The sequence below is a fragment of the Columba livia genome, chromosome 16 (genome assembly GCF_036013475.1).
Source record: "Columba livia isolate bColLiv1 breed racing homer chromosome 16, bColLiv1.pat.W.v2, whole genome shotgun sequence".
NCBI lineage: Eukaryota > Metazoa > Chordata > Aves > Columbiformes > Columbidae > Columba > Columba livia.
The window spans coordinates 421,305-446,212 of record NC_088617.1 but is presented as its reverse complement, the minus strand read 5'-3'; the positions used below and the strand labels follow the sequence as shown (position 1 = coordinate 446,212).

The 24,908-nt window shown below is 46.8% G+C and overlaps 1 protein-coding gene across 10 annotated transcripts in view; it reads left to right on the top strand.

Moving 5' to 3' along the window:
* SULF2 (sulfatase 2) overlaps positions 1-24,908 on the top strand; it is a 96,857-nt gene that overhangs the window by 63,641 nt on the left and 8,308 nt on the right. For all 10 annotated transcript variants that reach the window (XM_065031731.1, XM_065031728.1, XM_065031733.1 and 7 more), the window contains 7 exons: positions 3,764-3,914; positions 5,683-5,858; positions 8,576-8,704; positions 9,610-9,666; positions 10,505-10,634; positions 19,990-20,197; positions 24,362-24,593. In XM_065031731.1, the coding sequence (XP_064887803.1) occupies positions 3,764-3,914; positions 5,683-5,858; positions 8,576-8,704; positions 9,610-9,666; positions 10,505-10,634; positions 19,990-20,197; positions 24,362-24,593 (1,083 nt within the window). The remainder of the gene's footprint in view (positions 1-3,763; positions 3,915-5,682; positions 5,859-8,575; positions 8,705-9,609; positions 9,667-10,504; positions 10,635-19,989; positions 20,198-24,361; positions 24,594-24,908) is intronic.

Below are 24,908 nucleotides of genomic sequence, written 5' to 3'. Positions count from 1 at the left end.
GTGTAAGAAGAGTTTTGATTTACTTTTTTTAGCCTCTTCAGACAAGTATAAGTGTCTTGAGCATGGCTGCTGTATCTAGAACTCGGAATTGTAGCTCACTGAGATGAACTGAAAGATCGATGTTAAATTCATCAGACATTGTTGCAACCTGTTTGGGGAGTAAAGCACTGTTTATTTAGAGCAGAGGGACCACAATCTCGTTCTTGGGCTGTAATCTTTTCAGGGGAAGAAACTGTCTCCATGTCCTTATGCATAAACCATTTTATTTTATCAGTATTACCAGAAATCACACAGAATGCAAGACTTATTACTGCTGTTTCCTGTATGGAAAGAAAGGGCCTACGGGCCTGCAGCGCCAGGTTAGCCAGGCTGGCTGTGGGGAGCTGCCGCGTCTGTGCCTGACCCGGCACAGCGACGGGATGTTGCAAATTGCCTTTTGGCACAACCGAACATCGTACAATGTTTTTCCAGTTCCTGGGTTCCTGCCTTCATTGATGTTCAACATTTCTACTTTTCTTCCTATGTGCCCTTTTTTTTTTAAGGAAAATTCTGTTTTATTTTTGGATTTGTGAAGGGACTGGGGACTGATGGAAATAACCATCGGTAGCTGAAGCTGCTCAAGATTCATCCAAAGTGCAGTGAAACCCATTTGAGATGTTTCACTTGATTTAAAATCAAGTCTCAGATAAAATATCTAGTTGTTGTACTGTCTAGGTATTGCATAACTTGGAGTTACATATTTCACTATTTTGTGCCGTGCTACCAGAGGGAATCTGTGTCCTCCATGTGCGGCGATGCAGCGTGTCCCGTTCGTGTGCTGCCTCTGCTCCCTTGTTTTCTTTGAAATGAAAATTGCAGAAATGCCACATGAGCAAGTTCTGCTGCAGCTCGTACCTGTCGTGGCCTCAGTGCTATTGGAAGTTCCCTTGGAAGGCATTCAGATCATTTTTCAAGCAACATTCTGTAGCAATTTAATTATGTTGGTCAAATGAAAAAGAGTAGAAATACTAGAGCAAGGCCGGCAATGACAAATATAAGCCACAGTTATTTTTCTTTTGCTCATAATTGAACTCTTTCACACAAACTACGTTCATCTTCCTGATCATAAAGCAGTTACACAAAACTGGTTTTAATTGTAGGTGACTTTCCTTACAAGAAGAATAATTATACAGGAAGTATCACTCAGTGGAAACAAGTTTTGTTTACAAAGAAACAAATTAGCTTGGTAGATTAAGGAATTGTGTTTTTCTTTTAGATGTGGACAAAAAATAGGATTTTGTGTAAATCTAGTGCAAAGAAACTGCCAGCCTTCTTCTCAGCAGGCTTCACAGCGCTACACAATAGTGATCTGCGAGGATTTTCATTAGCCTGGGTTTAAGGTGAAATGTAAGAGTGCAGAACACGCATCATTCCCTCTCTGCATCCACAAAGCACGGTGAAGGTGTGGCTGTGATGCTCACACTGGTTGGCGTGCGTGTTGTGTGGTGTAGCATTGCCCGTAATAGCTGTAAGTTAGCGGTGTGGATTTTAGCGGACGCTGACAGGGTACTGCTTTGCCTGCGAACTCTGGTATGTACTGCTGTTGCTAGTTTATGCTGCTGTTCTCTGGGATTACACGTACTAGCTGGGATGGCCGTTCCACCCGCATTGCACTGTCCCTCCTTCTCGCTCTGCAGAGCTCTTTTTCACCTGCATCTGCAGGCTTTTCTTATTTGGAAACGATCGCCATCAGCCAGATTTCACACAGCAAATCCCTGGGCCCCATGGCTGCTTTTCCTCGTTTGCTGCCTGTGCAGACAGCTGTTTAAGTGCAGCAGCTGGGCCGTTTAACCGCGGTCAGAAACGCTGTTTCTGCAGGGGGTACGTTTTACCACCCGTCTTTTCCAAGGTCGGATGCAATCAGACTGGGACTTGTCTTCTGAGCACATTTGCAGAGGTTATCTTAACCAGCTTCGAAGAATGTTTTGTGTGTGTGTTTTTCCCATAAGACAGACAAATCTGTTAAGTGTAAGAGGGTTACTTCTGTAGTAATCAAAGAAAATCATGGGCTTTGGTTGGATTAAACAGCGGGAGGTTTCAAATCAGCCAGGAAATCACAAAGTAAGCTGAAAAGGAGTTTGCCAAGCATTTTTGATTCATTCTGGGCATCACATAGCAACAGTTTCCATAACTGTCAGCATTTTCAAAGCAGCAATGTCATTATTTCAGCCACAATAACATTCTGAAATTCAAGAGGCTATTAACAATGCAGAGAGAATAAACACCAGCGCTTTCCTCCCGATGTGAAGACGCCTGTGTGTGCCACCTACGCACGCTTTTCAGATAGCGTCTAACAGAGGCTGTCGGCATAGAGCGTTTCACTGTCCGATTATTAATTTCCAATTTATATTAAAACTCCTAGGACTACCAGTCATATTCAGAGATACATTAGATATACAGCATTTCAAGGAGAAGTTTCACCTTACATTACTATTGTTTATCTAAATAACTTACTCTGCTGCTCCGTTGCGTACACGAAAACAACAGTAGATATTTGCCAAATAGGAGCTGAATTTATCAGGAAATTGTGTGCTGGGAAGAAGAAAATAGCCTAATATCTGCTGGTTTTCCTGTGTTACTGTGTCACCTTTCGGCCTGCACATTTGCATAGGCTGGTTTTATTGCTTTGCATGAAAAAGGAGCCTCAACAACTCACGCCGGGTCAGGGATTTTTACTGTTCCAGACTCTGCAGGTGATGTGTTCGGGCCAGGCTGTGGAGAAACCGACAGAGGCGCTTCTCAGTCTTAAGTAATCATACATTTTTAGGAATACGTATAGCAGGTAAAAAGAATATTTCTTGCAAATGTAAGCTATTGCTTTCTAGTGAGCTGGTGACGCAGAGTCAACGTCATGGTAGTGATATATCCAAATAAATATGTTGTTTAGTCCAGTTAATCTAGAGCAATATAATTATGCACAGAAAAACAGTCTCTGGAGCTGCCAACAAAACGAGACCACGGACAGTCAGTGATATTTCTCCTCATCACTTCAATGGTGTCCAGGGTCATGAGAGCCTGGAGGGGCGGTGGGACTCCAGGATGACACTGAATCCAGCTCTCTGGATTTTGCAGCGACTTCAGTTCGAGTTTCTGGTGATCACGGAGGAGCTGGTGGCTGGGAGGAGTCTGCAGCGCGCGGTGCTGCTCCCCTCAGCCCTGCTCTCCATGGCAGGTCTTTGAACTCGGGCTCTGTGTCCGCCTCTGCTTGCTTGGGCTCACGCGCGTTGGAGAGCAGCAAGGCAGGGTGCCCGTGCTCCTCCGGCTGCACCAGTGTGGAAGTGGTCAAGTAGTTCAAAACAGCTGTTAAAGAACATGGTTGGACGTTTTCAGCAAGTTGCGTAGTTGTTGTTAAACAGCTCGCACAAGCCGTAATTCCTGGTGCTGATGTGGGCACAGCGGAAGCAAAGCAGTGGGGTGAATAGGAGCTCTGTGGTACACGCTTCGTCCAGATCGTGCTTGTGGAGGCAGCTTCTGAGGCCGGTCTCTTGGCGTCGAAATGCATCCATGTTAGTCTGAAGGCACTGCAAAAACAATGTGTATTTATGCTTTTAATAGATTTTATTCCCCACAGAGTTTTTTTCATTCACCCATCTTTCATATAGAACATAAAAGTATAAGACTTTTTCCAAGGTCCTGTAGCGTTGATCAAATAGAAATTATTGGTGTACAATTGTGACTTTTTTCTACTCTGCTAAAACATGCCGGTTTTGTCTCTGTTCCTTAGCACTCCCAGTTATAACTACGCTCCAAACCCAGACAAGCACTGGATAATGCGGTATACGGGTCCCATGAAGCCCATACACATGGAGTTCACTAACATGCTGCAGAGGAAGCGCCTTCAAACACTCATGTCCGTGGACGACTCCATGGAGATGGTAAGATCAGGGGTCACTGGGGTTTGGCTGAGCAGGCGCTTGTTTCTCGGTGCAGCTCCGAGCTGTGCTGCGTGCGACGGGGAAGGAGGGAGGAGGACCGCATCCGTTTTTAATGGTGTGTAATCCCTTCACCTCCGAGGATTTTGTCTCTATTCAGTGTGTGAAGATCCTCGTCTCCTTAACGACAGGTACAGTGAGCTGGGTGGCGTGAGCTGATTTGTTGCCACAGAGCCACTACTGATTAAGGGGAAGAGGGAGGGATCACCTGAAAAAATGTACATCGTAAATTCTAAAAACGTATCATCCGATATTGAAAAGTCATCCTACAGCCTTCTGGAAATAACTACCTAACTGTGGGCCTTTTTCGATCCTCTAACACTGAGTTTCTGGGAGAACAACAGCAGCAGCAAAAACGGAATTGACGGGAGTCGTAACTGGAATAATCCCATGGTAAACCAGGCCTGGGACGTTTAATGTCAGAAGTAAATAAACGTATAGGCAGATATGGTTTTTAATTGTCTGCATTACATAACAATAAAATCTCTCCATGCAAGTTGGGCATCTTGAGCAAAACCATCTGAGTTAGGTAAAAGCCACTCTGAAAAAGAGTGTGTTTCCAGTTGTAAGAGACACATTTACAGTTATTGCAATTTACTGCTTAGCTCTTGGCATTCTTATTCAAAAAAGGTAGAACATAAAATACAAGCAGTCCTGCAAAGCAAAGATGAGATTATCTGGATGGTGTTGCATCAACTTGTTAGTAATGTGTTATCATAAGTGATTCGGGCAAGTATGATCTCTGCTTCATATTACGAATGTGTTTAGATGGATCAGATAGCAGCATTAGGGGAGACAGCTATTTAGTGAGATGATTTTGCTTGGGTGGTTCACTGCAGGCAAAACCAGTTAGGTTGTTTTTTAGTTGTAATGACCAAATTAGCCTGACCTTTTCTACTGGGTTATGTGCATCTAATAGTCTTTCGAAATTAAAACCAAACCAACGTTCAGACCAAGAGCACGAGTCAGTGGTGTCGTGTGCCGCTGTGTGCCGGGTCGGTGCGAGGCAACACTCTGGTGGTTCCCGGCCACCTCTGGACATGTGCAAGTGAAAACCTCACGCACAAATTGATGAGTGGTGCTCAGGTTGGTACATATCTCATACAGATTCTCCTGTGAACCCATAGAAGCAATCGGAGAATTAAACCTCCTCCTCATTCTCCATGTTAGTTTTTGGGCTAGTGAGAGAGCATGGCTGAGTGATATTTATCTGGAAGAGATTTTGCATACATTCTGCATAATGGGGACTTGTTTGTCTGAAGGCAAGATCATCGAGCGTTGCTTAAATAAATCTGAGATGCAGAATGCTGTCATTTTATTAAAATTGTTTGCTGCAGGAAGAAGATAAAGGTGGAGGGAAAACTTCAAAACTGCTTATCACCTCGAAACTTTTATCTTGTTACTCTGTGTTTAGTTCCATCTTGACAGCTCTCATGCAAAATACTGAACCCAGACACCTTTGAAAATGTGGCGTGCTAATGTGTTTACCTTAAAACAGAAAACAGAGGTTTGCCTTGTAATAGCCACAGTATTTGGTTAGTAAAGTTGTTCTGTGATACGGATTATTCAGCATAGGCCATTGTGATAATTTAGTGGCATCCTGAAGTGTTGTTATTTGTTTGTATATTACACACAGACAGAAAATTTTATCCAGTATTCTGCATATAGCACTAACTGGAATGAATTTCCTCTTTGTTTTGCCTTTTTTCAGATTTACAATACGTTGGTTGAAACAGGTGAACTGGACAATACGTATATCATATACACAGCAGACCACGGGTATCACATTGGGCAGTTCGGGCTGGTGAAGGGCAAGTCCATGCCATACGAGTTTGATATCAGAGTTCCTTTCTATGTCCGAGGTCCAAATGTGGAGGCTGGATCCCTGTAAGTTCTTGGCTATTGTGTGTGTGTGTGTGTGTGTGTGCAGAAGCAGAAGCAGAAGAATCCTATCTCCGGTCATAGTGACCTGGCAGACAGATGGCGGCACAAGGCTCTGCCCGTCCTGACCTCCCGCTCCTCCCCGGCAGAAGCGCCTGCGCCGTAGCAGAAGCCGCGTGCTGGTGTAGCAGTCAGGGTTCTGTGGCGCTGCCTTTCGGCTGGTGCGCGTGTGCTGCACAAGCCACCGCGCTGGGAAAGCTCATTTGCCTCCTTTGGAGCGGTGCAAATAATACACCTAACTATGACGTTTTCAAAGTAAAAAATAGATAATGTTCACTGCCACAGTACCTAATTATTGCTGGACAGGAATCGCTCAGTGGAGTCACTTGTTTCAGTTTATGAAGAAGAATGTACATAATAGTTAATGTATTATCATCCACAGAAGATTCTTTTCGGTTCATCCTTTGCGATTACATAGTTAGGGCTGTTTGTTGGATGCACGCAAGCATGCAGAATCTGACTGTTAATTAAAATGGTAGCTTTGATCAGCTAAGAAATTATGTAAATACACTTTCCAAGCAATTATTTCAATAGCAAATATTTGCACTCAAGTAATGATTTTGGACAGAGTGCCATAATTTGCTGCCTTTTATTTATATCAGCATGCATGTTTTAGCATAATTAACACACACCAAGTCTTCCACACAATTTTTTTTCTTTACCATGGAGGAGGAGATCTAGTGTGTAATATGGGAGCAGTAGGTATGAAACCATCTCATTCCATGCGCTGCTTGACTGATTCACAGTATCGGTAGGCACCAAAACGTTAACTTGTGTAGGTATTGCACTATGTGTCTAATTTATTTACAGCAGTTAGAGTGTTGTTTCTCTGGGGAGCAGGGAAGGGGCTCCTCAGCTGGACTGAACATGTCTCCTCAGTAGCTGAGGCGGTTTTGCCCAGGACTCGGAGCGAGCCGGGCTCCCCGGGGAACAGGCCGTCCTGCCCCGCGGCAGGTGCCGGGGCCGGCGGGGACGGTGCTGGCGGGACCCCGCGCCCAGCCGCTTTTCCTGCCTCCTGCGGTGCTGAACAGCGGCCACCCCGTCCGCTCTTGTCCGAGGGTGTTGCACCCAGACACACACAAGAGCTGAGGGACCTTCCCACTGGGTTTTATTTTTAAGTGGCTTCTGAATATGAATATGTATTTCTACTAAATTCAGAGGAGTCGGCCTAGCACAGTCTAACAATGCAGAGCCCGTCACAATACAACAAATGGGAAGAACAGGATGAAATACCTTGGGGAATATATCAAATAAAGTGATCTTCCCTTACAGCCTGATTTTCTTTAAATGGTAGGACTTCAATCATCCATGTTTTGTATGAACCTTGTGTTTTTCCTGCAGAGTAATTGTCATGACTCCCTTTTGATACCAACGAAGATTTAATAGCAGTCACTGTAGAAAGTCATTACTAAGCTCTCATTTCTATTACCAAATATGCTACACCACAATTATTAGTAATTAAAATCAAATTAGGTACGTCAATTTACTTCATCATCCACGCTCTTGTCAGTGCCTGTTTGCTTGCTCGCTCACTCAAAAATGTAGTAATTTCTAAATGGTGTCTCATTAATTAGTGTGAATTTAGCAGCTTTTTTCTGCGCTGTATTTTGAGCTGGAATTCTGCACTGACATGTATAGCAGCCCATCTGGCCCATCTTTCCTTTGTGCCTGCAAATCATAGCACAGCGACTCTTTATGTTCAGTGTCTGTGTAGCAGTATGCTCGCTTCCTTTTATTCCTGCTTCTAAGAAGCTGAGTGCCTTCCCTGAGGTTTTTTAAGACATACAAAGACAGTGCACAGCTGATAAACCATATGTGTGTGTGTAATATTGTGAGTTATTAAACAACACTGTCATAGACATACTTGAAATAACTTTGTAAGGTCCAATGTAAACTGAAAACACTTCAGACCTGTAGCCAAGCCAAGTCCCACGATCAGAACCTGGGGCGTTTGCTGCTGAACGCTGGGCTGTGCAAGCAGATCCTCTGCTCTGCGAGCTCATGTTTAGCCGCGGCCGCTCGAGGGATCTGAGGACGGGAGCTTCCTCCACTGCTGGGGAGCTGGTGAGGTCGGATGGAGTTCAGACACGGTCCCGCTAGCTGTGGTGGCCGCGGAGCACGAGCCGCGCTGCGCGCTGACAGCGCACGGCTCTCTAAGTGCGCAGAGCGTGTGCTGCCGGCGTGTTTCTCATCGCGTTCTCTTCAGAACATGGGGTAAGCTCAGATACTTCCTTCTGTACCATGTTTTGAAACAGATAAAGCACGTGCTACCTGCCAAAGCTACTTTTTAATAAAGTCATCAGCATATTTGGCAGACACTGATGCTCTGAGACACCCAAGGAGTTTTTCCAATGCTTTCTCATGTTTGAAAGGCTTTGGAACCCTCTTTTGCAAAAATGAACTGACTTTGCCTTATGAGCTACTTTGCTTTCTCAGAAATGCTCTGTGCTGAAATTTTAAATCTTCACATTAGTCCTTCTTGAGGTTTTGCAACTTACCTGTGTTTTACATTTTAGTTTCCTTCATGTAAAGGAATTGGATCTTTTCTTCTTTGCAGGTGTCACAAAACAAGCCTTTCAGATCCCTGGTCTCTGTGGAGGAGCAGGAGTTGCTCGGTGGCATTACAGAGGTTTCACGCAGGTTCTCGTATATGTTTTTTTCAGGAATCCTCACATTGTGCTGAATATTGACCTCGCACCTACAATTCTAGATATTGCTGGGTTGGATATTCCATCTGACATGGATGGTAAATCCATTCTAAAGCTTCTGGATTCAGAGAGACCAGTGAATAGGTAAGAAATAGAAATGTGCATATAAACGTGTGTGTTTGTACAGCAGACTGCGCAAGTGTTCAGCAACACGCAGCAAGTTTAAAGGAAAATATAATAAAATTACTGTCCATTCGAGTACATCATTCAGTGGAAAATCAGAAGACTCATTTGGCAATACGTGACTGACTTCAGTTATTTCATTTTGTCAGATTCATATACTAGCTGTATGGCATATAGGGCATGTGGATATACTAAATGTAATCTGTGTAACAGTGAGAGGGCTACATATGAAGGTCTTCAGCTATATGGGTTATAGATTTTAAAAGTCTCTATGGCATCGTTTGTAGCAAAGCATTTCTTATTGAATAAATTGTAGAATGACTGAGTTGAAAGGGTCAGTTGTGTATCACACTATAACATAAAGACAGACTAGGCCTCAGAATCACACAGTTATTATTTGAGAACTTCTATCAATACATTCATTGGAAAAAGACTGAGGAAAAGAACGAGACTGGGTGCTTGCTGGAACAAATCAGCAGTAAAAGCAGGAGATTTGCTTTACAAGTGCTGGGGTGGAGGGAGAGGGGAAGGGAGCAGCTGCTTTAGAACAGGACACTGTGCGGGCAGAGCGCAGGTTAAGAGCCCAAAGGGGAGTCAGAAAATCCTGATTTAACTTGCGATCCTGTGTGATGAAGGACAATCCAGTTAATCACCTGTGCCTTAAACATGCTTATATGGAAACAGTTGTCCTGTGTGAATGTGGGGTAGATTTTGTCCCTGTGAGAACAAACCTATCCAGTGTTTGTTCGTGAATTGCACTGGAGAGGCAATGTCTCATCCGAACTGGGGGTGGGAGAGAAAACTGGGGCATGACTTGGTTACTGGTTTTGTGGGAACTGCTTCTTCCTCTCCTCATTTCCTCCCAGATTCCATTTAAAGAAAAAGATGAAGATGTGGAGAGACTCATTCCTAGTGGAAAGAGGGTAAGGAAAGCGTTAATCACAAAGCTCAGTCCTTTTAAATAGAAGTATACTGAATAGCCAAAGCAGCTCCACTGCAGAGCTGAAGCCATTTAGCTGTGCCAGCAGGGACGGGGCTGCAGTGATGGCAGTGATTGTGTGATGGGAGGGAGCATGTGGCCTTTGCCTGCAGAGACGTGCTCCTGGGGAGGGGAAGGGAGCTCTCGTTGCACGGAGAGACGGAAACACAATCCCATTTTTCTTTCTGCTGCTGCCCCCAAGTACCCTGGGTGTACAGCTAACCCTCCTGCCCGGGTGTACAGCTAACCCTCCTGCCCGGGTGTACAGCTAACCCTCCTGCCCGGGTGTACAGCTAACCCTCCTGCCCGGGTGTACAGCTAACCCTCCTGCCCGGGTGTACAGCTAACCCTCCTGCCCGGGTGTACAGCTAACCCTCCTGCCCGGGTGTACAGCTAACCCTCCTCCCTGGGTGTTCGTCTGCTGGCGATTCCCCCGTGACCGCCTCGATACATAACACAGGGCCTGAAAGGTGTGCTGAGTGCAGCCCCGTAGAGCGAGGAGGATACGATCTCCTTGTATCGACGGGTGTTACTGCCTGCCAGTCAGACATGAAACACACTCTCTTGGTTTCTTACGCTTTTGTTGGCTCCCTGAGGGCATGATACGAATAGCTGTGTGTTATCGGAGGTGATGATAAGTGCTAGTTTCTACTGGACTGTTAAGCTGTGGCCACCAGTGATGCTGTGGACGTGACAGATAACCTGCTCCTGTGAGCCTTTTCAGCAAACTGTATGTATATCTTGGCATTAATATTAATGCAACTTTTTTTCTTCTTTTCCAGTAAACTGCTGCATAAGAGGGAGAATGAGAAGGTAGATGCCCAAGAAGAAAACTTTCTACCCAAATACCAGCGTGTGAAAGACCTTTGTCAGCGAGCTGAGTATCAAACAGCTTGTGAACAGCTCGGGCAGGTAGGACGTTGTACCCCTGACTGAAAGCAAGCGGTGGTAGCTGTGCTGAGCTTAGTTCTGTAACTGTGACAATGTCCTTCACCATGTCACCAGTGACAGCTCGTAAATCAAATGGCTCATTCTGTGGCCTTTGCTCAAAACTGTATTACAGCATTTATGGGATGGACTGTCAGTCAGGAAATTGCTGATTCAAGTGCCTCTGTATTGATTCGGCTACTGTTAAGAGAACTGCCTAGGCTGTTTTAACATTTTATACCCCAAATGGAATATGGTTGGGATTCATTAACAATGAGAAGCTACAACAAACCTAACAGATTGGCCTCCTCCAAATACATATAGCTCCCTTTGCTTTGGAATCTAAATTTAACTCATTTTGTTGTTATTATTTGGAATTACTTACAATAATGGGTAACTAGAGAAGGTGAGGAAAAAAGAGTTGAGTAGTATCGATACGTGGTGTCGGCAGAGCAGGTGGCGTTGCGGATCCGCTGGAGCAGGGCAGGGGCCCAGCAGAGCCGCCTCCAGCGCCCCGCTCCTGGGGGAGCTCCGTGCCCCTGGGGAATTCCGTCCTCTGGAAACGCGGCACACCGACCCTGTGCCGCGGCTTTCCCCGCCGGCACCGGGCAGAGCAGCCCTGCCAAGAGCTGTGACGCAGTCTGCCCATGGGCAGGGGGCCACGGGTGAAAGTAGACGGGTCCACCGCCAGTGGGTCAGGTTTTCAGCTGGGGTTACCTCATATCCCGCCAGCTCAGAGGCTGTCGGCGTGAGTCCGTCTGTGGAATATATTTATATAACTGTTGCATATATATAACTGTTCTTTCTGGCGAGATCTGAACGGCGTAGCGGGGCGGTGGGTCGGTGATGGGCTGCTGAGGCTCCAGCGGTTCATTTCTGCTGTCGGAGGCCAGACCCCCTGCTTCTGGCTGTGCCGGGCACGGGGTTCCCTGCACCTGTGAAATGAGTCCTTTGTTCCTTAGGTGTCTGAATCCAATTTATATGTATAAGTGTTTTCCAGCTGTTCTTTTCCTCCTGTGGCTTCTTTGTCAGATTTAGTATACAGAGAGATTATAATGTCCTGTTCTTCTTAAAAGTACTGAACCCAAGGAAGCATTTTGTGCAGTAGTTTATTGTCATCAGATGTCTTAAGCTGAGATTCTAGATGGGGTGGAGCAAGCCATTGTTTTTTGAATTTGCAATGTTCTTTGAGAAACTGGGGGAAAAGTCACTGTTTCTGCTACAGCACCATCCAGTAAGTGGTTTGGGGAAGTACAGCTTTTCTTTTGCCGTCAGTATTTTCCCTTTGAGAAATGTTTCAGCTTCTTCCTTTTGTCTTCCTCTTTCCAATTATTTTGAACATTACTGTAAGAGCAGAGGGAAGCGAGGCTTTCCAAGGCCGTGTTGTCACTGAAGCTGTCTCTCTGCATAAGCTCTTAGCTGCATTCAGGCTTTCTTACTCTAATTACCACATGTCTCCGTTATGGAAGAAAGGGGGACAGCCCTGTATCGCCTACACGCATCCACAGCCTTATGTTTTCTTCCATAGATAATAAAATATCTTTGACATCTATAAGAAGTGAGCATAAAATGCCAGCTCTGTACTCAGAATCACCAATAGATTGCAAAGTGAAGGTGCGCTAATACGAGATGCGTGTGCTGCATCCTCGTTGTCAGGAGACAGAGAGGAGAAGAATTGTTTTGAGCAGTTCAGTCAGATGTAATTGGAAGTGATAGGATGAAATTGAGCAAAAAAGAAATGTAAGTTGGACATCAGGAAAAATTGCCTAACAATCAAGTCAATTAGAGTCTGGGAAGGGCTCTCGAGGGAGTCAATCCATCCAGCCCCTGCTTTGGAGAACATGTCCTAGTAGTCTGTCTAGACAGCAGGAATAGGGGGAGATGAATGTGCTTATTTGAGGATAAACTGTGTCCAAATACGGGTGCACCCAAAAGTCTTTTCAGAGTAAAGCAAGAGCAGCTTCTCAAATGACAGATGGGTGTTGTCTGTTTGCTGGTGCTGTTCACAGCTCTGCATAGTGAGTAGAGTGAGCCCAAGTGAAAAACACCCTGCTGCCGTGGGGGGTTTATGGTGTACAGATACAGTGGGTGTTCAGGAAACATCTCCTGATCCCGCAGGACACCTTATTGTACACGGAACAGTATCGGCAGTATTCAGTGCAGAAGGTGGATTTCCACATCCTGATGCAAAGATGGAGAGGCGGCTGGGTCAGGATTAGGTGTGAGCTTGCTGGGGCCACTGGGGCTCTTTCTTCAGACTCAAACACGTGCTCGGGACCTGCCAGTCCGTGCACAGAGCAGTGTGAGCAGAGCCAGGGAGTCTGGAGTGGGAGCAGGGCTGAGAAGCACAGATGCAAGACAAAGACTCGAAAGGGGAGTGGATGGGAAGAGGCAAGGACAGAGCTCAGAGAAAGGAGAGGTAAAGAGAGCTTAGAATGTGAGACGAGGAGTTGGAAATGCTGCTTTGTGAGCGTGCAAGTTGGTGAATACCGTTCTACCACCACAAAATGCTCTTCCTTTGCAAATCTGTGTCACCCTCCTTGACCTATAATTGTTTTGATAAGAGAGCACCAGGATCATGGAGATGAGGCTATTCACGCTGTTTAAGACCTTGTTTCAGAGTCCATTATGTGGGATTTTTTTGGCAACACTAATATATGTAAATTCTTCCGAGTGCAATGGGAATCTGTGTGTTGCCATGTTTTCTTTTTCAGTTAGTACGGTTTGGTCTGTGTTACTTATTTGCATCCAACAAAGGGCGACTGGAGGCTCAGATGAAAAAGCAGCTCAGCATTTGTATTCAAGGATTTAGAAGAGATGAGCTCTTTCTTCCCACGTGAAATAGAAAACGTTTATCCTAGTACCTAATGGCTTCCACACCATTTTTTCCTCTTCAGTGTAGTTCGTCCCTTCAGTTCAGAGCTGGCTCCTAAGTGGAAGCTGACCCACTTTCATCTGGCGGCTGCATTAATGTGCCTTTGTGGCAGCCAATTACGAGAGCAGCGTTGCTCTGTGGAGTGTTCCTCGCCCTCCACGGCACCGTAACAGCTGCACAAAATCTCCCTCTAAATCATTTGCCAACCTCGTGCACATTTGTTAAACGTGCGATACCTGCAGCACTGCTGATTGTTCTAGGGGGCCCATGCTGTACATGTTAAAAAGCTGTCTCTAGCAGGACCTGTCATAGTACAAAAGTATTGATAATTTGTGAAGAAAGAATAGTTGTTTGAATTCACAGTATTTCCTTTTCAAATCCTTTTTTATTTTCAAAGGCCTATTTATGTGCAAATCTGATAAAAGTAGAATTTGCCTTTAAAAAGCCCTAAGATTATGATTTTATATGACAGTTTTTTCACCAGGAGAGCATTCAAAATGCAAACCAGTGCACTTTGTTTCCTTCAGACACTCTGCAAACGGCAGCCTGGAGAGGGTCTTCCCCGGCTGCCTTGTGCTGCGCCGGGGTGGTGACGGGCGGCTCGCGTTGAGCGCCAGAGTCGCTCCGCGATGAGGCCGCCCCCGCCCCGCGGTGCTGCCGCTGCCGTGGTCACGGGCTGCTGTGCGGCGGCAGCTCCCAGCGGGACCTCCAGGCCACGGTTCTGCCGCCGTGATCGTAATGAGCCGCCGCCTGTGCCAAGGGTGGAGCAGCAGGAAGGATTTTTCTGCTTGTCCTGAGGGCACTCTAGCTTGAACTTAGTCTTGGCCAGACCTGGGAAACTAAGTCAGGTTTTATAAGGAATTTCTTTAAAAACTGAGAAGGAAAGTTTTGATCTGGGTATCTTTTGTGGTTGTCTGGTTCTCTTGTACCCAGCAGAGATATCGTGAGGTTACTGAAGAATTCAGGCTCTGTTGATAAGTGAAGCGTATCAAGCCGCTAGAATCCAGATAATGTTAATAGCTTATTAGGCGGATCTTTCGAGTTCCTGAATTCCATTGCGAGTTGCATGTGCTCAGCAACTTTGAGAATCCGGTTCTTAATCTGTGATTGCAACAAGAAATGACTTGTTGATAACTTCGTACATTAAAAATTCTATCAGCCCTCAAACTGATAACATTAAGAGGCAACAAACCATGAAAATTAAAATAGTGATGATTTATTAAGGCTGTTTTGTATTCCTTATCAGGAATTGCAATTAACCAAACTATTTTCCTCCTTTAGCCAGAAATAGCCTATAATGATTTCCAGGGGCTATTTTACTGATGTGGTTTTTTGCTTGTTGTTGCTTCACCCAACCAAGAAATCTGCATCTCTTGTTAGCTGAGAGTTTTACACTCCTCGTCCTTTTAACCACCCTGCAGTGGGTGTTGCAGGTGGCTTGCCCAAATCAGTACCAACACAAAGTCAGTAAAAATGCCCGTTTCTTTCAAATATCCCGGCATTGTAGCAGTGGAAGGACGCTGAGCGGGAGGTCAGGAGATGGCTCCAGGGTCAGAACTGCTGCAGACTCCGTGTGGGACCTCGGGCTGATCAATTCGCCTTGTGGTGCTGCTGTTTTCTTCCTCCACTACTAGTGTACAGCTACAGTTTGGGGCATTTAAAAAGGCCTCCAAATTTTCTGTCAAGAAATTGTTCATCCATGTTGTAATTGTAAGGTTTGAGTGATACGTAATGTGTGACAACTGAGACTGAGCTGAGAGCTCAGAGCTCTGAATCTTCAAACGTTGTGAGCCAGGGTAATGAAGTAATGTCCAGTCGGAATGAAGACCAGGTGTTGCTGTTTATATCCTGATGACACGAACCCAAGGAACCTAGAGTCATCCTTTGTCAATGGATAAACTGGAAGAAGGTACCAAGGGGAAAACATGTTAAAAGATGAAGAAAATAATTCCTGTTGGGCATGTTCAGTCAGAAAATAGCTGAGGAACGCGTCTGCGTGAATCTAAGAGACGCTGCACACAAGGCGTGAGGCGGTTGTTCCCCGTCAGCGCGAGCGGGGTGGGACGTGTGCGGGACACGCCGTGGGGCGCTGAGGTTGTCTCTGCTGCAGCCGGTAACGTGTGAGCAGCGCGAGCTGCCTCTCCCGGGGAGGGATCACGGCTCTCCCGGGTTTCGCTGGTTCGTCCTCATTATTTGCCCAATAAAAAAATAACACAAGGAGCAAAGCAAAGGAGAAGAGCTGACTAAACCGTAACTGCAGCTGTTTCCTCATAACTATACCATAACTGTACTGTTTCATAGAAGAAAAAATGTGTCCTGGAAGCTGGAGTGTTTCTAGGCCTTAAAGCCGTTTGTCTCTAGCTCACCATCCAACGTGGCAGCAGGATGGGGTTCAGAAAGCACCCGCATAAACTGAAGAGAATGGGATTGCTGAAGAGTTGTTCTCGGGTTGCTGGCGGGGACAGAGGCTTTGTTGTCCTGCAGAAACCGATTGCATTCTGAACGCGCCGGGGAGGCCTTGCTGGCAGCTGACTGATCAGAGTTTCACTTCTCGCTTCTCTGTAAAAGGAAATGGAATCTCGTTTGCTTCACAAAAAGAAGAGCTGATGGGACGCAGCGTGATGATTTAAGGCTGAGCTCTGGAAGCCGTGTATTTCTGTATGGAATAGTTTCTTAGCAAGGCTTGTGTGATCAGCCCCTTTACCTAAAGAAAACAGTGTCAATTGAGAGAGATTCACTGAGGAAAAGGAGTGAACTGCAGGGAGAAAATCCTACAGGGAAGGCCATGGCTGTTTAATTCTGGTTGGGGCCTCAAGTAATGACTTTGAATTAACATCTGTGATTGCTGTCACGGTAAGAAGACATTGATGGACAATAATGCAAAAACCACTTCATGGTGATGGGGGCTGTGGAGGAAATAATGGGCTTTTGACACACAGAAAAAATACGACATGTCTTTTTCTGCTGAAGAGTCATTTGCATGTTCAAGGTGAATAGTGTTACTGGCGAGAAGCCGCGCATCTCTTCAGTCTGCAGCTGCTGCTGTTGAGATTCAGGTTTCATTGATACTGAAGTCTGAATTTACTCTCGTCCATACGTAGAGCAGGTAGTTTGGTCTGGAGGGGAGAATGTATGCTACAAACTCTTTCTTTTGCCTTTGCTGTGCACCTTTGCACAAACTTCTGTCCAGGAGCACTGATTTCTCCATCAGACTGAATGCTGGACTCTGGTGCCTTGCACACGGATACCTGGGCAGCACGTGCGGTGCGGCGGGAGGTGGGCAGGGGCTGGGCAGGTGTGGGGACGAGCCCGGCACGGGAGGTGGCAGAAGGCACAGGCACAGCAGCCCCCTTGGCCTGAGGATGGAGGGAAATCTCCAGCTGCAATAGCTTTAAGACTAAAGGAGGTGTTTGGAAAGTCTTGCACAATGTGAGCTTGATGGACTCAGGACGTATTGTAAATGCCGTTTATTTGATGTCTTGAGTAGCTGTTGTGCAAGGCTTTACGGGAGGAAAGACGGGTTCTTCCTTTGGAGTTTTGATATGAGTTGGGATGAAGACTGGGAGGAGTCTGGGTTTTCCAGTGACGTTTAGTTTGTGTTAAACTGGCTTTCCTTACCTCTTGTGAGATACTACGAGCTATAGAACTTGAATTGGGAGTACATCTTCGGGTGTCATGAAGAAAAGACCTGAAAAGTTGGGGGCAAGTGGTGAACTAAGGGCACTTTGTTTTCCTGACTGATCGAGTTGATCCACTATTTCTATGCCATTATGTTTTGCTGCTGGATGGTGATTACCTCTTATAAAATATTTTAATCTCCTCCAGGGGTTGACACAGGTTTCTGCACGATGGTATGCTGTGCATTAGAAACCAGTTTGAAATGCCAGAATTCACAATGTTTCAAGCTTCTTGACTGCCAAGCAGGGGTTTCGCAGTTCCCTTGCAGTTCTGCCCCTCTTCACTGAGTCTGAAAGTGTCCCGTGGAAATGGCTGCAACTGATACAGCTGTGGTAGTGACTTAGAGCATTTGTATTTGTACGTACAAGCAGAGCAAGGGTAAGTTGTTGATTCTCAGACACATCCACACACACGCCTGTATCTGTTTTGTGGAAAAAGAGTCAAAAGCTTGGGAATTCTTTTCCACGTGTTCGGCGTTCGCGTCTGGAGTCACGTCCGCGGCTCTGCGGCGGCTGTTCGGCGCTGGGCCGGTTGGTGCGTAGAGCGCGCCCCCCAGCAGGGCCTGGGAGGGGTTTTCACTGCCTTGGAAAGGTTTAAACTGCACCGAAATGAAAGGATTTTTTCAGTTCACCTGGAGGGAAGACGAGCATCACTTCTTGACAGGAGATGAAAGAAACAGAGGGAAAATATTTTTGGGCCACACATCAGAGCGCTTATTTACATTAGTTCTCATCATGACATTTAACTTGCCTTCTGTTGAATCTCCATTTTTCATGTATCAGAAACCTACAGCATAGAACTCTACTGAGCAGAAAATGAAGTTTGTTCGTATATTTTCAAAAATAAGACTCAGGTGTATTGAAATGGGAAACAGCAACAAAATTTTTACATCATTTTTCATTGTGGAAGAAACCATTGCTTATTCTAGTAAAATAACTTTTACTTCAAAGCTCAGTCTGTGTGCTGCCATTAAGCATTTATTTAAAAAAGACTCAGAAATATATTCTTCAAGTTATTTTTGCTCTACACCACGTCCAGGTAAATGTGTCCTGCTTTGCAGATGAAGACAGTCGTGCAAAGAGATCTGATCCCCATGTCTTATTGTCAGTATCTCTCATTGTTTTCCTGTCATTCCTTGTGCTGAAAGTTAATCCAGGTTTGTCTGCACAGGGCCAGACCTGGATTGTACGGCAGACTGGACACAGTGTCAGCACCTAAGAAGTCATTATAGCTCAGGAGACCTGTCATCCAATTGTCTGAGAGGAAATAAGTGGAGACATCATAAAACTCTGATCATTTCCAATGAGGGGGTCTCCCATGGACACAGATAAATCCACTGTAACTAGCCAGTTCATTCGGACTCCTGTTAAATTCTGTGTTATAGAAGCACAGTGACGCTGTTGTCTCGCTGTTCTGCCATGCGAACAATGGAGTGAATTTAAACGGGACACGTTGGCTCTGTGGTCCCAGCCCGGGCACCCCCTGTGGGAACTGGGATGGCTGGATGTCCCTCGTAGAGCTGCAGGCTGCTGTAAAATGGCATCTCACTTGGAAGCTGTTGCAGTTTTTCCTTCTTTTATTTGAAAAATTGTCAATATTCCAGTGAGTCCCAGAGGCACAGACCTTGAACGTTGTAATAACGAAAAAGAGGAACGCCTCTCGAGACTGAGCAGAAAGCTGAAGTGTTTCCCAAAGTCTCTACTTAAAGCAGCAGCAACTGCCGCCGTGAGGGGTTTGATGTATCTCAGAGCCCAGCTGTGTAGCTAGCAGCATGTTGGTAAATAAAGGAGTGGGTGAGATAATTTTGTGATGTATCTGGGAAGCAGGTAGAACTTCTGTGCCAGGATGGAGGTGGCCAGACTCCTTTGCACAAAGGACCCATCAGCAAGTGACTTCAGGTTCTGAGCAGCAGAAGGAACTGGGGTCAGAGATGAGATTTTCTCTGGTTTGAGTGGAAGAGGGAGGCGATTCTCTTCACAGGCGCAGCTCAGCACGGCCTGTCCAGCCCAAGGGTGTTGAATGGGAAAAGCTATTAAGAGAAACACTCAAGGTGGAGATAACCTCTCACTACGCCGGCCTACAGCCTTCCATGGCTGATCCAGTCATTACACCCTTCTAAAGGTCAGTGAAGAGAAAGAGGCACGGCGATCCTTTTTCTTATCTCTTTTATATGACCACCTTAGGATGGAGTGAATTATATACTGGGAGTGACAAGTCTAGATAATCAGCTCAGACCAGATCTTTACAGTAAAGGAATCCACAACTTGATTAAAATCGTCACATTGTCAGGCATTTGAACTGGGAAAGAGGAAGGGACCCCTCCAGAACGTTCTCCTGTGTGGGGGATGTGGCTGAGATCCCATGCAGGCCTGGAGCTTGATGCCGTTCTGGCGCAGCAGCGGCACAGGTTCCTGCCAGCGCCACAGGCAGACTCGCTGGTGGGCAAGGATCCTTTCCACACCTGTGGAGAAGGCTTGAGCGTCCGTGGTTTATGCCACAGTTGTGCTTCTGAAAGTCATCACTTTTCACCTCCATGGTTTTAGCTGTAGTATTGAATTTGTTAAGAACTTCCCGTTGTTCTGCCTCCAGGGAACAAACTCAAGACTGTCCTGAGGAGTTCCTGTTTGTCTGCAGTTGGAAGGTTACAGAAAACCTCTGTTCTGGTAGTGGGTGACAGATGGACCTCAGCTCAGCTTACCACAACCAGGAACCTCTGGTAGATCACTGGAGCTGGCCGGTGGACAGAGCGCAGTTGGGACAGTCTTAACGATGACACTTTTCTTCCAGAAATGGCAGTGCGTGGAAGATGCCAGCGGGAAGCTCAAGCTGCACAAGTGCAAGGGAATGGCGAACCTGGCAGCTGCGGGCAACAGCAAAGGCACCTCCAATATTTTGCCCAAGTATTACAACAGGAATAGCGAAGACTGCAATTGTGAAGAGAATGAATACAAGCTGAGCCACGCTGGACGGAGGAAGAAACTCTTCTCCAAGAAAAGTAAGTGAACTCACTGTGTCTTCAGTTACTGCCTTAGAAAAATGTGATGAGTCTGTTCCCTAACGCATAATGTCCTGATTTTCATGGGTGCTGAATTCTATCAATGTATTTCTGTGTAACTAACTGTGAAACAGTATGCCTTATATTGGACAATGAGATCTGAAAACACCTCTGCATGTAGGAAGAGAAGTGTTTTGATCCAAAACAGGGTTGCGTGTTTATGTCCTTCAGAAGTAGGAAATGCAGTGCACACGGTGTAGTGGCAAGCAGCACATCCTGACATAGGCCATGAAACATGAATGGTGCTTTACAGCACATGCTCCAGTTTTCAGAAGGTACTGCAATGCTTGGAGCTGTTACTGCAGTAATTTATTTTTAATAAGGTTGCGTGCGCTTCGCTACCGAAGCTGCTTGTTTGCACCACGCTCTGCTGCGCGCAGCCAGCAGCCGCAGGGCGGACTCTGAGCAGGACGGCGTTCAGCGGGGACGGCTGGCCTGGCTGCCTTGGCACGGGTCAGCTGCTTTTTCAGAAAGCCCATTCCGCTGGCTCTGTATTAAACCTCAGTCGGACTAACATCTATATTTGAAGTACGTAGTCTAATTATAGATTAAAGAGGCGAAGGGCAGCACAGAATTATTATTCACTTGTAATGTTTCTTTCGTCTCACTCCTAAGGAGCCTTAATTATTTAGCAGATTAGTCTTCCTGTATAATGACCTGGCACAAGCTTCAAACAGAGAGTTTAAATTGATTTTCTCCCATTATATTTGCCTTGCAAGCTGATTAGTACCCACTAAGCTAATTTTTAGTTGAAAAAAATTATTAGTTCCAGGATGAAATTACTCAACTATACTTGCTGTTTAAATATGTGGCACAGCAGATAATCTTTAAATAACACTAGATCTTGCAGTCCAATTAACTTCTATTTTTTTGAAGTCACACAGAAGAAAGTTCAGTCGTAGGGAGTAAAATAACAGGAGTAAATTGAAGGCACTTAAATAAAAAGAGAAAACCAATTTAAGTGAGGGCAACATAATGCTATCTGCTAATAACACTTACTTAAGTACTTTTCATCTGTGTCGTGCTTCTGAAACATTAACTGATTTTCACAGCATCCAGAGGAGGTGGTTAAGTGTGTGATCACCTCTGGTTTGGGTGTGAAGGAGGGTGGGGAGGAGCGAAGTTGCTCTCTCCAGCAGGGGTCAGAATGGTGGGGTTTCCTCCCGTTCTGCTCAGAAGAGGCAGTTCATACCATACCCTCCAGCTCACTCATTGACCCGTAAGGCATAAACCTTAGCAGCACGAGATAGGATCTTGACAATCATGTTCCCATTGCTTGTGTCTTGAGTGAAATAATTGCCTCATTTCCCTCTGCGCGCAGCCGCTGTGCCGCGCAGTGGACCAGGTCAGCGCGGGCCTGTTGACACGCACTCTTTTCTTTGGTGTTGGCTGTTCTTTTACATGCACACACGTGATAAATTGCACACTCAATGGGCACAAAGCAGTACAAGTGAAGGTAACATACCAAGGTGTTTTTGAACAGACTACCAAAAAGCTGACACACTGGATTACGAATGGCAAGAGGGTGACCTGAATACTGGTGATGTGTATTTGGATTTTTATGCTGTGTTTCATGAGACTCGGTGTGTTCAGTCGGCCTGGCTGTGTCACCAGACCGCTGTGTTCAGTCGGCCTGGCTGTGTCACCAGACCGCTGTGTTCAGTCGGCCTGGCTGTGTCACCAGACCGCTGTGTTCAGTCGGCCTGGCTGTGTCACCAGACCGCTGTGTTCAGTCGGCCTGGGCTGTGTCACCAGACCGCTGTGTTCAGTCGGCCTGGCTGTGTCACCAGACCGCTGTGTTCAGTCGCCTGGGCTGTGTCACCAGACCGCTGTGTTCAGTCGGCCTGGGCTGTGTCACCAGACCGCTGTGTTCAGTCGGCCTGGGCTGTGTCACCAGACCGCTGTGTTCAGTCGGCCTGGCTGTGTCACCAGACCGCTGTGTTCAGTCGGCCTGGCTGTGTCACCAGACCGCTGTGTTCAGTCGCCTGGGCTGTGTCACCAGACCGCTGTGTTCAGTCGGCCTGGGCTGTGTCACCAGACCGCTGTGTTCAGTCGGCCTGGGCTGTGTCACCAGACCGCTGTGTTCAGTCGGCCTGGGCTGTGTCACCAGACCGCTGTGTTCAGTCGCCTGGGCTGTGTCACCAGACCGCTGTGTGTGTTCAGTCGTCCCGGCTGGTTTGGCCGCGGGGCCGGGCGCCCCGGTTCGCGTTGTTCTTCGCTCGGGCGGTGTGGCCGCGGCTGCCGCGGGCCCAGCGCTGCGCTGGCCTGTCGCACTGGGGAGAAGGTGAATTGTTAGTTGGCTGAGCTTAACAGGATGAAATGAGGGAACAATTAAAGAAGTGGGAGTTTATGCTTTGAATATAATTGTCAGGGTGTAGCTTTTTGGAACTTCCTCCTCCTTCTACAAAGATGGGAGTTTCCTTCTCATTTAGTCAAACTTTTCCTGACTGGCTGCCTGGAATGGGGCTGGTTTGGGGTTTTTTTCTCTTTCTTATTTTCTCTTCCCCTGTTGAGCAGTGACTCACCTGGCTTAATATCAGCAATAGACTTGGAACCACAGGAGGAAAATGTGCAAAGCCCGACAATCCAGCTGGTGTTCTGCTTTCCGCGTGTGGCGCTGACAAGAATCTGGTGCTTGGGCCAGTTTGAGGTGGGAGGAGATGTTTATTTCTCTTCTCACAGTCTGCAAAATGGCTTTTGAGACCTTTTGGATTAGCATAAGACTTCTTGAAAAAAGTCATTCTGTGTTAATGCCGAAGCATGCCACTTGACGTAGTATTTCTTTGGTCCATTTTGGTTGTTCTACGTCCCCCCCCCTTTTTTTTTTTGGCCCGTTTTGCTGGGGATGTTACGGATATTACCCCATAGAGAAAGCTGGGTTTTCTGCAGAGCTTGGGGTTGCAAGAAAGATGTGTCTTCTCATTGGGCACACTGGTTGGTTGCAGGAGGAGTCAGCGCCGCGGGCCGGTGAGCGACCAGAGCAGCCAGGGGCCCGACTGCTGGCAGTGGTGTCTTGGGCGACTCCAGGTCTCATACACAGAGCGAGGACTGGAGGAGAGGGGAGAGGAGAGGAGATGGAGATGGAGATGGAGAGGGAGATAGAGAGGAGAGGAGAATGAGAGGGAGATGGAGAGGAGAGGGGAGGGGAGAGGAGGCTCTGGGACTTGGGCTGTACTTTTTTCTCAAGGAATGAGATGATTGTGCTCAGTGTAATGAGTGACTCTCAGCAGTCATTGGCGGTGAGCAGGAAGTATGGTCTGAGATGGCCTCCGTCATACAGCAGGGAAATTTCGGTATGGATTTGGACTCTGTAACTAGGATCTATTTCTGCCATTCCAGACCGAACAGTAGAGGAGCTCTGGGGATTTGGGCGGGACAGAGAATTTTGGAAGGCAGTAGCGGTGAAAAGATCAATGAGAATCTCATACTCCATGATGACAATTTGTAGCGAACGGTTCGTTTTGCCTTGGGCTGCAGATGCAGAAGCCCAGTCTGAGGGCGTGCGTAGCGCCGGAGGGCGCTGCCCCTGTGCCAACTCACCGACGGGGCTGCGCATCGGGGCAATAACTGCGAAGAAAAGAATTACGTTTGGATAAAGATTCAGATATTAATCACTCTCAAGAAATCCAGCATCTAACCTTGAGGAAAGAGCATGGAATTGAGAAGAGGCTCAGGCCGAGCACCGGGGACCTCTTCAGCAAGCGCTGCGGGAGCCCTCGCTCTGGGGGTTGTGGAGAACCGTGGGGGGACCCGGCGGCTGCTGTCCCGGGTGGGTTTGGTGTGTTACCGCCATCTAGTGACACCTGGGCAGAGCTGAGACTTTGGATGAGCCGTTTGCTCTCCAAGTGATACTGGACAAGCACATTTTCTTTCCCCTCTGCCATTCCTGTGCATTTGCATTACATCTGCCCCACTTTGTCCTGCCTTAAGGTGTCCACCTGTCCCTGCAAAACCTATTGAAGCAGCAGCTCTGAGGGCAGCTGCTACAAACCCCATTTGTCATCCGGTTAATTCCAAATGTGACAGTATGGGCTGTTTTTTTTCTCCCAGTTGTAACATGCTGTTTCTCCCCTCCTTAATACTTTCACTTCCTTTTCCGTGCAGAATACAAACCAAGCTATGTCCGGAATCGCTCCATCCGTTCTGTGTCTGTCGAGCTGGATGGAGCCATTTATAACTTGGGTTTGGAGGATGGCTACCAGCCTGTCTCGCTGAGAAACGTCACCAAGCGGCACGCGATGGAGAGGGAGGAGGACGAGAAGGACACGGGGGAGTACAGTGGGACTGGTGGCATTGCAGAGTATACGGCCCCCAACCTGATAAAAGTGACTCACAGGTGAGTGCACATCATGTATTTCTAAAAGCTTTTGCTGCTGAAGTGGCTGCTCTGTGTAAATGGGCGTTAACTTGTGATAAGCTCATCGTGTCCTCGGATGCCCAGTCCAGCTTCACTAAAATTTTTATTCTCGTTTGTACAACAGTTTTCAGTTTAGTTTTAATTTTGCGGTGTGCAGAGGGGCCTGAGGAGCTGCAGCAGGGGCTCTCCAGTCCGCTGCGCTCCGGTGGCGCAGACGGGCGGCGCAGCTGCGCACGCCTGCGAGGACCACGGGGGAGACCCCGCTGCTGCGCACCAGCGGCCCCGGTGCGGCGG